Raw genomic sequence first — 13,233 nt, 5'->3', positions numbered from 1 at the left:
GTAAAATTGTAAGATAATGTTCAAAAAAGTGAAAAAATGCTTACTTTGAGACCCTCATGGCAAAGGAACTGTGTATCAAGAAGTAATCATCCAAGCAAGAAGTCGAATCAGGGTTTCTCCACACATGCAAAGGAACTGTGTATCAAGAAGTAATCATCCAAGAAAGTAGTTGAATCAGGATTTCTCCACACATGCACTGAGCACATGTACAGGGTATGCCCTAACTTGTTTAATGTGACTCTTTTATGAGAAAAGTATGACTGTCATTACAGTGCCATTTTTGCAAATGCTAGTTGCCTAGCTTTGTCTGGCTTCTTATTTTTGAGTCCAAATCCAGAACAAGCATGCTGTAAAGTGTCATGAAAGTTTCAGAATACCATTGTATATGTTTCAGCTCAAAGACTTGGAAAGTGTTGAAGCCAAAGCATCATTATGATAGTCAGGAAATTAACATTCTTAAAGGAGATGTCAGCAAAGGTAGCCACCATATTTGTCTCATGAAAGAGTCACTTTCACAAAAAAAGACAGCAATGCTCAAAGCACAATAACCCAATTAACCATTGTTAGCTGCTTTGGAAATCATATTGTTTCCTGTGAGTTATTGTACTTTCTGCATCATATTCACTGTATGGACTGTCTTGTTTTGCTTAATTTTGGTCTGTTTAGAAAACCATTAAAAAAAGGTTTCAGCCTTAAAGAATTGATGTTCTTTTGAAAACAGCTCATTTTAAATCTTTGGTCTTGCGAGCAATTAGATGTGTTGTATATGTCAATCATAAGGCATCCAGAGTCCACTTTGTTTAGTGAAAGTAAATTCCAGCTTTGTATAATGGATATAAGATAATCCTTGCACTTAGATCTTCTGAAGAAACCAAATCTAATGATATGGATTGGCATTACACATAAATTAAACAGAATTTGCTTTGTGTATTTGTTGAAAAATGCAGCATTACAAGATCATAAACTATGGGATATATCGTGATCAGAGACACAGTCAAAGTTTAGATCAGAGCATTGCAATATGCAGCTGTGTTTTAACTTTATTTTGAAGGTATGCACAGATATACAGAGCCTTGAGTCCGGTTGTTATTTTTTTTTATATTGCATACGGCTTTGTAGAATGCTGAAACTGGAGGAGGAAAGCACAAAGATAAGATCTCGGAGGGAACCAGTTCCCCATGCATGTTTATAAGTAGCTTCTTTTGTAACAAGAACGCCAAAGGAAATAAATAAAAATGAAATGTGAAAACAAGACCACAACGACAACCTGTGTCTGTGGAATAGGAAGGTGGAGTCAAGTCAGGAAATTTTGAGAAGTTCTTGCATTTGCTTATTCAAGTCCAAAAGTACTTGTCTCCTCAACCGCTATCAACAACTTCTCATGTAACATAGAGTAAGATGGGTACGGCGGAAGATCCAGTCGATTGAAGCATGTGTGCGCCCTGTATGAGACAAATAAAATACTAATGTGAGTCATTTATATCTAAGATAACTGCATAAGTGAAGCACATTTAATGCTATTAAAAAGAATATTAATTTCCAAGCAAAATTTGTACCTACTACCTAACCAAGTGTATGTATGTCTCTGTGTGATTCGGACATATGCAACCATAAAAATCTGACAGGGGTTATAATGCTTTCCTACCTTACCTAAAAATAGGAAAAAGGCCATTTGCAATTTTAGTTTGTGTTCCCAAATTTAGGAATCCATGAAAGGGGTTTATACTCAAAACTGTTATTGATTTGCTGCATGTGCTATTATTAACCAAACAGTTTTTGTGAGTGCACCAAGGATGATGAATGATAGTTGTTTGAGAACTTCTCAAAGGGGCTTTGACTGGTATAAGCTCAGCATAAAGGAGAGTAGCTGGATATACAGTTTTGGCTTGACTGAGTGTAATGTTTAAGGGACAGCATAAGGTTTTAATGAGGCTTCATGCACATAGGTGCCTGGGGCCAGGGCTGGCCCAAGACAAGTTAATATAGTATACAGACAGGCTAGGGAAGTATACAGACAGGTTAGGGTAGTGTATGGACAGGCTAGGGTAGCATATAGACAGGCTAGGGTAGTATACGGAAAGGCTAGGGTAGTGTATGCACAGGCTAGGGTAGTATACAGACAGGCTAGGGTAGTATATGTACAGGCTAGGGTAGTATACAGACAGGCTAGGGTAGTGTATGGACAGGCTAGGGTAGTATACAGACAAGCTAGGGTAGTATACAGACGGGCTAGTGTAGTACATGGACAGGCTAGGGCAGTGGCGTTGCTATGGGGTTGCCGGAGGGGGGCGGCCCACACCCAGGTGACACCCAACAGAGGGTGTCACCAGGCTCAGACTAGCACCGGCGCCGCATTGAGAGGTGCGCTGCGGCTCCCTCCTTCCCTTCTGAAATCTACTTAGCTCCATGCAATGTGCGTGAAGAGTGGGGGAGGAGGGAGTGAGACAGAGACAGAGGTACCCAGGGTCCGACCATCCCCACACATCGCACACGCCGCGGCCGCAATCATATCTCTGTTCCTGTTGGCTGGGAGGAAGAGCCAAGGAGGAGGAGGGACACCATCCACGCCAAATGCCCTGAGGTATGTAACAGGAGTACTGTAGAGGAGGGGGACATGGTGATTGGGGGGGGGGCATAGGCAGATTACAACTATGCTGCCAGAAGTGATTTTGGGCGGGGGTTAGAGAATAGGTGCTAGGGGGTGCTTTGTTTTGGGTTAGAGAGGACTTGTACTAGAGGGGGGCAGATTTGAAGTTTGACCCCCTCTCCCTGCACAATTCCTCTCCCCTCCCAAAGCACCCCCTAGCACATATCCTCTACCCTCCTCAAATCAAAGATCCCATCCCGGCTCCAACCACCCCCCATCCCATCTCGCTTCCATCCACCCCCGATCCCATCCCGCTCCAGCCATCCCCCCGATGCCAAACTGCTCCATCCATTCCCCGATCCCATCCCAACTCCATTCATCCCCCAAACCATCCTGGCTCCATCCATCCCCCTGATCCCATCTGGGCTCCATCCATCCCCCCGATCCCCATCCCAACTCCATCTACCATTCTGATCCCATCCCAGTTCTATCCATCCCCGATCCCATTCTGGCTCAATCTGTTCCCTGATCCCATTGCAGCTCTATACACCCCCCCAATCCTATCCCAGCTCCATCTATTGTGGCAGTTTAAGGGGGAGAGCTGCACCGATGCACTAGCCTGCTAAGTGCTGGGGGGGTGACACCAACCCTAGTGACGACACTGGGCTAGGGTAATGTACGGACAGGCTAGGGTAGTATATAGAAAGGTTAGGGTAGTACACAGACAGGCTAGGGTAGTGTATGGACAGGCTAGGCAAGTATATGGACAGGCTAGGGTAGTATATGTACAGGCTAGGGTAGTATACAGACAGGCTAGGATAGTATATGAACAGGCTAAGGTAGTATACAGACAGGCTAGGGTAGTGTATGGACAGGCTAGGGTAGTGTATGGACAGGCTAGGTTAGTGTATGGACAGGCTAGGGTAGTATATGGACAGGCTAGGATAGTGTATGGACAGGCTAGGTTAGTGTATGGACAGGCTAGGGTAGTATATGGACAGGCTAGAGTAGTATACAGACAGGCTGAGGTAGTATACAGACAGGCTAGGGTAGTGTATGGACAGCCTTGGGTGGTATATGAATAGGCTAGGGTGGTATATAGACAGGCTACGGTAGTATACAGACAGGCCAGGGTAGTATAAGGACATCAGTGGCAATGCTGGTAGGGGGGTGGGATCAGTGGCAGTACTGGGGGGATGGGATCAGTGGCAGTGCTGAGGAGAGATGGGATTAGTGGCAGTGCTGGTGGAGGTATGGGATCAGTGGCAGTGCTGGTGGGGGGATAGGATCAGTGGCAGTGCTGTGGAGGGATGGGATCAGTGGCAGTGCTGGGGGTGGGGTAGGGGTGGGATCAGTGGCAGTGCTGGGGGTGGGATCAGTGGCAGTGCTGGGAGGGATGGGATCAGTGGCAGTGCCTGGAGGGGGGGTCAGTGGCATTGCTGGTGGGGGGGTGGGATCAGTGACAGTGCTGGTGGGGAGATGGGATCAGTGGCAGTGCTGGAAGGGGGGAGTCAGTGGCAGTGCTAGTGAGGGATGGGATCAGTGGCAGTGCTTGTGGGGAGATAGGATCAGTGGCAGTGCTGGGAGGGGGAGGGGGTCGGTGGCAGTGCTGGGAGGGGGGTCAGTGGCAGTGCTGGGGAGGATAAGATCACAGGCAGTGCTGGGAGGGGGGGCAGTGGCAGTGCTGGGGAGGATAAGATTGTAGGCAGTGCAGGGGGGGGGGGTCAGTGGCAGTACTGGGAGGGAGATGGGATCAGTGGCATTGCTGGAATGGGGGGAGTCAGTGGCAGTGCTAGTGAGGGATGGGATCAGTGGCAGTGCTTGTGGGGAGATAGGATCAGTGGCAGTGCTGGGAGGTGGAGCGGGGTCGGTGGCAGTGCTGGGAGGGGCGTCAGTGGCAGTGCTGGGGAGGATAAGATCACAGGCAGTGCTGGGAGGGGGGGCAGTGGCAGTGCTGGGGAGGATAAGATTGTAGGCAGTGCAGGGGGGGGGTCAGTGGCAGTACTGGGAGGGAGGGTCAGTGGCAGTGCTGGGGAGGATAAGATCAGAGGCAGTGCGGGGAGAGGGGTCAGTGGCAGCGTGGGGAGGATGAGATCACAGGCCGTTGTAATCACTGTGTCTTCAGGTCCATGGTGTCTGGCAGCAGTGACACCTATGCCGAGATGGGGTGATGGAGTCTCCTCCAGCCCCTCTCACTTCAGTCCTCATGTTCACTCATAGTGGAGCCCCTGCACACAAAAATGCTGAGAAAAATTTGGGCATCGATTTGTTATTCCTCTCAAACTGCCACCTGGGACCATTGGACCCACAGGGAGCATGGTAGGGCTGGCCCTGCCTGGAGCCATACAACATAAAATTCAGGTGTATATCCCCACCAGGGAGTCACAGGTGCCTACAGAGCCCATAGGAAATCAATGGCTGTATGCACACATGTACAGTGTGCATACATTCTGGCCATGTCAGACATTCTGAGGCCATGTCTGCATGCATGTTTATTTCAGTACCAGCATACCCATGTACAATCGCATACAGCCATTTATTTCTATACAGGGCTGGATGGAGCAGCTGTGGCTCCTGTTTAGGGAAATACGCTCACAGACAACAAAGAAAAAAAAAACACCTCCAAATCTCCTAAACTGAAGAGAAAAGAAGGGGAGAGGACATGGGACTTTTATTGTACCACATGGAGACAACAAATCCTTAACCATTAAAAATGGCTCAGCATACAACTTTATTATATCTCTTGTATAAAATAGGGTCCTAAAAGCAATTTAGCAACACCATCACTATACAACAATATTGTTAAACATAGCTTGCCTGACTTTACATATGTGAGATTGTCACAATCTCATAGAATACATGAAATCACATATGGCTGGTTTTTGGTAATTCATATAATTGTCTTAGGTCCCTATATTAGTACACCATAAATCATGGAGATTTTGTGATTTGGATCACACAGAAGCACACAGTTGTGAAACACGTCGCTCTTTAGCACCATACTTGACTTCATGTATTCTGTAAGATTGTGACCATCTCACATACACTATTTTACCAAAAGTACTGGGACGCTTGCATTTACACCCACATGAACTTTAATTGCATCCCAGTCTTAGTCTGTAGGGTTCAATAATAAATTGCCCCGCCCCCTTTGCAGCTATAACAGCTTCAACTCTTTGGGAAAGCTGTCCACAAGGTTTAGGAGTGTGTCTATGGGAAAGTTTGACCATTCTTCCAGAAGGGCATTTGTAAAGTCAGGCACTGATGTGGATGAGAAGGCCTGGCTCACAGTCTCCACTCTAATTCATCAGGTTGACGTCAGGACTCTGTGCAGGCTAGTCAGGTGCCTCTACCCCAAACTCACTCATCTATCGTGTGGGGATGTATTTCAGCAGTTGGGCTTTGCCCCTTAGTTCCAGTGAAGGGAACTCTTAAGGCGTCAGCATACCAAGACATTTTGGATAATTTTATGCTCCCAACTTTGTGGGAACAGTTTGGGGATGGCCCCTTCCTGTTCCAACATGACTGCGCACCAGTGCACAAAGCAAGGTCCATAAAGACATGGATGAGAGAGTTTGGGGTGGAGGAACTTGACTCACATGTACAGAGTCCTGACCTCAACCCGATAGAACACCTTTGGGATGAATTAGAGTGGAGACTGTAAGCCAGGCTTTCTCGTTCACATCAGTGCCTGACCTCACAAATGTGCTTCTGGAAGAATGGTCAAACATTCCCATAGACACACTCCTAAACCTTGTGGACAACCTTCCCAGAAGAGTTGAAGCTGTTATAGTTGCAAAGGGGGGGGGGGGGGGGTTGGGGTGACTCAATATTGAACCCTACGGATTAAGACTGGGATACCATTAAAGTTCATGTGCGTGTAAAGGCAGGTGTCTCAGTACTTTTTGTAATATAGTGTATGTATGCAAGCTATATTCAACAACATTGTTGTATATTGATGGTGTTACTATAATTGCTTTTAAGGTCTTATTTTATGGGGATATAATAAAGTTGTATGTTGAGCCTTTTTAAATGGTTGTGGATTTGTTGTCTCCATGTGGTACAGTAAACATCTTATTATTACCCCTCCCCTCTTTTCTCTTTAGTTTAGGAAGTTTAGAGCTGTTTTTCTTTTTTTTGTTGTCTGTTTTAAGGGATGGTACATGGAGATTAATGTGCATGCAACATCTGCACACCCTTTCACTTATCTATGGGATATGCCCAAATTTTACATTGCATGGCTCCAGATGCTAGTGTGCATGTGGCCTAAATGGTGTGCAGGGGAAGAAATTTTAGCCATCTGATGGGTTTAAGTTAGTTGTGGTTACTGATTAATTCAATTAATGGGTTTTGGGGCAGTCAGATGCCTGCCCAGCACTCATAGTAAGGTCAGGCATTTGGGCTACGATCAAGGTATTGTTCAGGTCTACCTCACAATATGTGGCCAATACATACATGTTTAGCTTGTAAGGTTATTTAAAATGTATTGGCGTATAAAACGCACTTTTTCACCCTGAAAATCGGGTGCAAATAGTGTGCGTGTTATACGCCGATACTGCAATTTGGGCTGCTTAGGAGGGAACGGGGAGGGGGGCGGGATGAGCACCGTCAGATTACATACAGCGAGAATCTCATGTTTACTCAGCAGCCTCTGTAATAGGAAGTCCTGTCTCCTGGGCCAGCATTGGACCACTGTTCTGTCTATCATAGAAGCCAGTCCAGGAGGCAGGACTTTGTATTAAAAAGGCAGCTGAGTAAACAGGAAATTCTCACTGTATGTAATCTGACGGCGCTCGTCCTGCCCCCTCCTTGTCCCCTCCGAGGCAGCAGTAATCTGAGGTGAGGCTGCGGATGGGCATTGATCAGGCTGAATTCATGGCAATGGTGAGTCTGCATATGGGCATTGATCAGGCTGCAGATGGGCACTGATCAGGCTGAATTCATGGCAATGGTGAGACTGCATATGGGCATTGATCAGGCTGCATTGATGGGCAATTGTGAGGCTGTAGATGGGCATTGATCAGGCTGCATTGATGGGCAATTGTGAGGCTGCAGATGGGCATTGATCAAGCTGCATTGACAGGCAATTCTGAGGCTGCAGATGGCATTGATCAGGCTGCAGATGGGCAATGGTGAGGCTGCATTGATGGGCACTGACCCTTATTTTGCTTCAAAGTTCTTTATTAAAAATTAAATTTTTTTTTCCTGAAACTTCCCTCCTAAAATGAAGGTGAGTGTTATACGCCTGTGCGTGTTATATGCTGATAAATACGGTAAAACAATTTTGCCTTTTATGTCTTTATTAGAGAACAATCTTTTTTTCTGGGTTTGATTTGGTAAGTGTTATGCCTCTGCTTCTCAGCAATCAAGATGATTTCTCTTTCTCTGCTATCCACTTTGCATATTGAGTATTGCTCTTTTGAAGTTTAACTCCAGGATCATCACCCTTTCACAACTTATGTTATATCTCGGAACTGTCAGAATACCTGCTGTTATTTCTTTGTTTATGCATCATAGCGTCTCTCCAGCACTGTTTATAAGTCCAGGGGTGCCTGGAGAAAGTTTTTTTTTTTTGCTGCTTACATAGTTTCACTTGATGCTTTGGGACAAGCGTCATTTCAGGGCATTTATGGGTGTTACTGTGGCTGGTAGGGCTACGTAGGCTTTTCTTGCAGAGAGATTGTCTAGTATAAGCAGGACTCAGGAGGGCAAGACAAAGAAGATAGACTTGACTGGACAGGATTTGTATGATAATTGGAACCAATCCAATCCTGCTCAGCATCAGCATGAATATCGTGCTGACGTCATCTCTGTAGTCTCAAGTACTACAGAGGTGAGTCAAAACGACATGGCCCCAGACAGGAAGCAACGCTTAATGTCACACAACCAGAAATAGGGCATGCACCAGAAGGATTTACTTTACAATTGCAGAGAGGCAGTAAAAATAAACTACAGAGCAGACTTCATAGGGTTTTTACTAAAGCACTAACACTTTTATCCAAAGCTGGAGTTCTGCTTTAAATAACAGTCCTCATATATTCAGCAAAGAAACAACTAATCTCTATGACAAAACCTAATTGTCAATGCTCACCCAGATTTTGCTGACTTTTGTCTTTAGATGTTTATTGAAGATTATTAGGTAGTCAGGGTATTGATCATCACATAAACTGAAGTCCCTGTCTTATTTGGCAGCTGTTTTATTTATTAGTTTACTTCGCAAAATATGGCCACATTTTATTTATTAAATGATAAGAACACATTCTGGGCTTTCCAAAGCAGATTATGTGTGTATAAGAACAGAGTAATACATGTAAAAAATTGATTCTTCAAAAACTTTCACAATAGGGAAAAAAAAAAAATCGAAATATGTTTTTTTTTTAACACAGTGGATTGTAGACAGACCTTGAGCATCTCTTTGCTTGTGCAAGCCTAAACAAGTATAAACTGATATGTAAGAAATAAGCATACAGTATGTATGTAATGCATTGTTTTGATATTGTTTTTTGGTAGCTGAATTACACAAATTTTGTTCTGGTGGTTAGTGAAAAATAGCTGATTTACCAATGTAAAAATTACACCAACTAACAATTTGTTATATTTCTTGGATATTCTGAATTACATAGTTACATTGTTACATAGTTAGGTTGAAAAAAAGATACACGTCCATTTAGTTCAACCAGTAGAAAAAAAATAGGAAACTTTCATATACAGAACCCTATATTTGCAGTTCCTGTGTCTGAACACCCACTATGGCCATTAGGAGGAAGCCCCACTTTCTTTTTTATATATATTTGGAGAATCTAAAGCTGGCCATACATGGTCAAATTTCGAAAGAATTTTCAGAAAATTTGTGCGTTTTGTGATCCGATGGTGCCACCATTGATTTCGAATTTCGACCAACCAAGCCTTCAATTTCACCACCTGTTGCTACAGAAAAGAATTTTCTTGGCTGGGAATCTTCTTTTCTTTCCGGGAACTTTCTCTTCTTGCACATGCGCATTTCTTTTTCGATTACATTTCTTGCATGATTCTCCCATCATTGATTAGAAAATCTTTTGTTTTAAAAAAAATTTCCAGCATGTCCGATTACTCAAATTCGATGGCCGCACGAAAAATCGGCTGTTGCTGCAGTGCACTAATGGTGCGAAATATGACCTAAAATTCTTAGATAGGGTTTTCTAAAGAAAATTCTTTCGAAATTCAACACATGTATGGCCTGCCTTACAGGAGGTGGTGGAAAACTCAAGAGTTGAAGGAAACACTTAACACTCCCAGGTGTACACGAAGAGAACCAGGAATGATGTCAGGGAGATTTTGCTTTTCAGACATCTCAGAACTAAGGCTGGACATACATTATACAATTTTCTTGTACAATTTTCCTTTAGATTTACCAAAACTATATGAGGTCAAACCTAAACACTGAATATGTAGGCAATCAGACAGGCCATTGTACTACATAGTTGAAGGTAAATCTAAACTTGAACAAAAAAATTACAAAACAAACACAAAAAGTATAATGTATGGCCAGCTTCAGTCAAAGGTTAACTCAGACCACCGGCCTCCACCTATAAGTAAAATATTACTTACAGGTGATCAGTGGACTGACCCTTTTAACTAATTGTATAATATATCCTTACATCTTATATTAACACATTTGTCACTGTACCATTTTATTAAAAGTAGTAACGTGAAAAATTTTGTTTAATTTATTTCTAGTAAGAGTTCCTATTTTGAAACATTTGAAAGCTTTGTTGTATGTTGAGAATTTGTTGGAGTGTTATTTGGATGTATTGATCTTTGTTCATTTATGCAATATTAAATTTGTTAATTCGTACTCTTTCTAACACTACATTTTTGATATGATCAGTGATTAAAAACATGGTTAGTTAATGGAGAATATCGGCAATTGTCTTATTAGTCTGATGTTGGATAAATGGGGTGCCTTTTCTCCAGCTACACAGTACAGGGAGACAAAAATGTATTACTGTGCCCAGGAGTTGTTAAACACAACAAAGATGGTGGGGGGATTTAGCAAAGCATACATCAAAACTTACTTTATACCGTATATGCCCCTTTCCAGCATTTCAGACACTTATTTCAGGCCAAAAATTCATTATCACTTCAGCACTGTGAAGATTTTTTTCTGTCATCATGTAACATATATAACAATTTCACATTACCTTGGAAGAGATGTTATTTTCCCCCATTTTTCTATACAGAAGCGCCTGAGTCCATTGCTTCCTCGCAGAGCTGCAAACCCTTCGTATGGCACGCTGGATGTTCCAGTGACAAACTGTAAGAGTCGTAACCTCTGCTCATTGTTAAACCTCTCCACGGCTGCCCAGAACCACCGGATGACAATGTGACCATCATGATAACCTTAGAGCAGATAGGACAGTGCAGATTTATAACCAACCAAACTGCATAAAATGCTTTCTGCTAAAAATTGTATTTCTGTTATATTTGTGCAGTGATGGCTACCAAATAATATACAGTATGTGCATGTCACGTGGGCATCTTATCACCTTGTATGGGTTATGAACTCCATAACAGTGTAGAGAAAACAATTTGGTTGAGTTACTAAAAAAACAGAGACCTTTCACCTATCAAAAAGAAGGTCCACCATAGAACGTGTATGTTCAATTTGCAAAGTGAATGTTAGTGAATAAGATGAACCTGAATTCACTTTAATACCCAATCATGTGCTAGAGAAATCCTGATTTTTCATTTGTACCTCATACATGATTAACCCCTTGGTGCCTCCCAGTTCTTTAATGGGTTTCAGATGCTGGGAGGCAGGGTTTATGATCATGTGACCACTGTGATTGGCTGCCATGGTGGCCACATGACCAGAAAGCTTCCGATTGCAAGCAGCCTTTTGCAGCACCGGGCGCACGCTCTTGGTTCAGCTGTGTTTGCAATGTGGTGCGCAAATAGGCGGCCGCTCAGCGACAAGGCCCACCCGCCTTGAGGCCGCCTATTTGTGTGCCGTCGGCACCAAGAGGTTAAGGATTCAATGTGAACACAGCTTCACCTTATTTACTAACATTCTCTTTGCAAAGTGAACATACACTATCCAAGGTAAACATTCACTTTGCTAAGTGAACAGCCTCTGTTACTGTAGTTGAAAAGTACCTTTTCCAAAACATTAAAAATATATGGTGCATTCACCTCTGCATGTGGATCTCAAATCATCTGCATGTTTTCTGTTTAATCAAAAATGAAATTTGTTACTCACAATTAATCGGATCCCACCTTCTGGTTTCCTTGAGGCACTGGTTAACTTAGCCGTGGCCCCACAGCTCAAAGCATATACCGCCAGCACACCATGGATCCTCATAATAACATCTAAAAATGTATTAAAAAAATCACATCACAGCAGTAACTGTCAAAATTTTGGGGCCATGCAGAACCCCATCACCAGGCATGTGATAAAGGGGTCCTGTATGGTCCCAAAATGCCACAATTTACTGTTGTGATGTGATCATTTTAATAAACTTTTGGTTGTTATGCTAAGAATTCATGGTGTGCTGGCAGTATATGTTTTAACTTGTGTCAATACCGGTTCCCAGCTAGTACTTGCTACAGCACCCACTTGATTCAAACTACTCCAGGAACATGTGCAATGGGAATAGTCTATTTGATCTGGTGGCCTCACAACTACCTCCTCAGAAATTTATATCATCAGTGCCTCCCAGGAAGTTCTCATAGTTAATCTGTGAGACTTTGGTAGAAGAATATTGATTGTACTATTTTACGAGATTTCAAGGTGTGGATATGATTGATAGGCTGACACAGAGAACTAGGGAGAAGACGCTGGCCACCGATGGCATAGCTTTTGAAAATGGTGGTATGGGATTTCTAGCATGTGGAGGACAGAGTAATGTCACAAGTCAAGTCAGACAAGTCACACTTATGTCCCGTACACGCGATCGGACATTCCGACAACAAAATCCATGGATTTTTTCTGACGGATGTTGGCTCAAACTTGTCTTGCATACACGCGGTCACATAAATCTTGTCGGAAATTCCGAACGTCAAGAACACAGTGACGTACGACGAGGCGAGAAAAATGAAGTTCAATAGCCAGTGCGGCTCTTCTGCTTGATTCCGAGCATGGGTGGAACTTTGTGCGGCAGAATTGTGTACACATGATCGGAATTTAGGACAATGGATTTTGTTGTCGGAAAATTTGAGATCCAGATCGCAAGTTTTGTGTGATGAAAATTCCGAAGGAAAATGTCCGATGGAGCCTACACACAGTCGGAATTTCCGAACAACAAGCTCCTATCAAGCGTTTTCCATCGGAAAATCTGACCGTGTGTATGGGGCATAGGAATTTTTATGTGTACCCTTTATTAATTGAATTGACGCTGGTATATGGTAAAAGTGTGTGTGGGGGGAAGGGGGTTGGCTTTAATAAACTCCAGAACTCCAATGTACTTCCCAACCTATTGTAATGGAAATGCGGTTTACAGAAAAGCCCCCATTTTGTCTGGTTTATACTTCATACCCAGGCCTATGTTTTTAAATTACTATTGATTATACTGCCTATAAAGCATGGTAGATATCACTGTAGCCCTGCAGCTAATGGGTTCTGAGTTCAAATCTCATAAAGGGTTCTATCTACTGTACATATTGTGTTT

At 43.3% G+C, this 13,233-nt stretch overlaps 1 protein-coding gene across 3 annotated transcripts in view; it reads right to left on the bottom strand.

Annotated features, from left to right (window-relative positions):
* Positions 1–1,000: 1,000 nt before the first annotated feature.
* Positions 1,001–13,233, bottom strand: part of HECW1 (HECT, C2 and WW domain containing E3 ubiquitin protein ligase 1) — a 415,705-nt gene continuing 403,472 nt past the window's right edge. For all 3 annotated transcript variants that reach the window (XM_073630548.1, XM_073630547.1, XM_073630550.1), the window contains 2 exons: positions 10,768–10,966; positions 1,001–1,442 (listed from right to left, as the gene is read on the bottom strand). In XM_073630548.1, coding sequence (XP_073486649.1) covers positions 1,331–1,442; positions 10,768–10,966 — 311 coding nt within the window. In that variant the 3' untranslated portion in view covers positions 1,001–1,330. The remainder of the gene's footprint in view (positions 1,443–10,767; positions 10,967–13,233) is intronic.

Source organism: Aquarana catesbeiana, linkage group LG05 (assembly GCF_042186555.1).
Source record: "Aquarana catesbeiana isolate 2022-GZ linkage group LG05, ASM4218655v1, whole genome shotgun sequence".
NCBI classification, from domain to species: Eukaryota; Metazoa; Chordata; class Amphibia; order Anura; family Ranidae; genus Aquarana; species Aquarana catesbeiana.
Note: the sequence above shows the minus strand (reverse complement) of the source record. Positions and strands in the feature narration are given on the sequence as shown.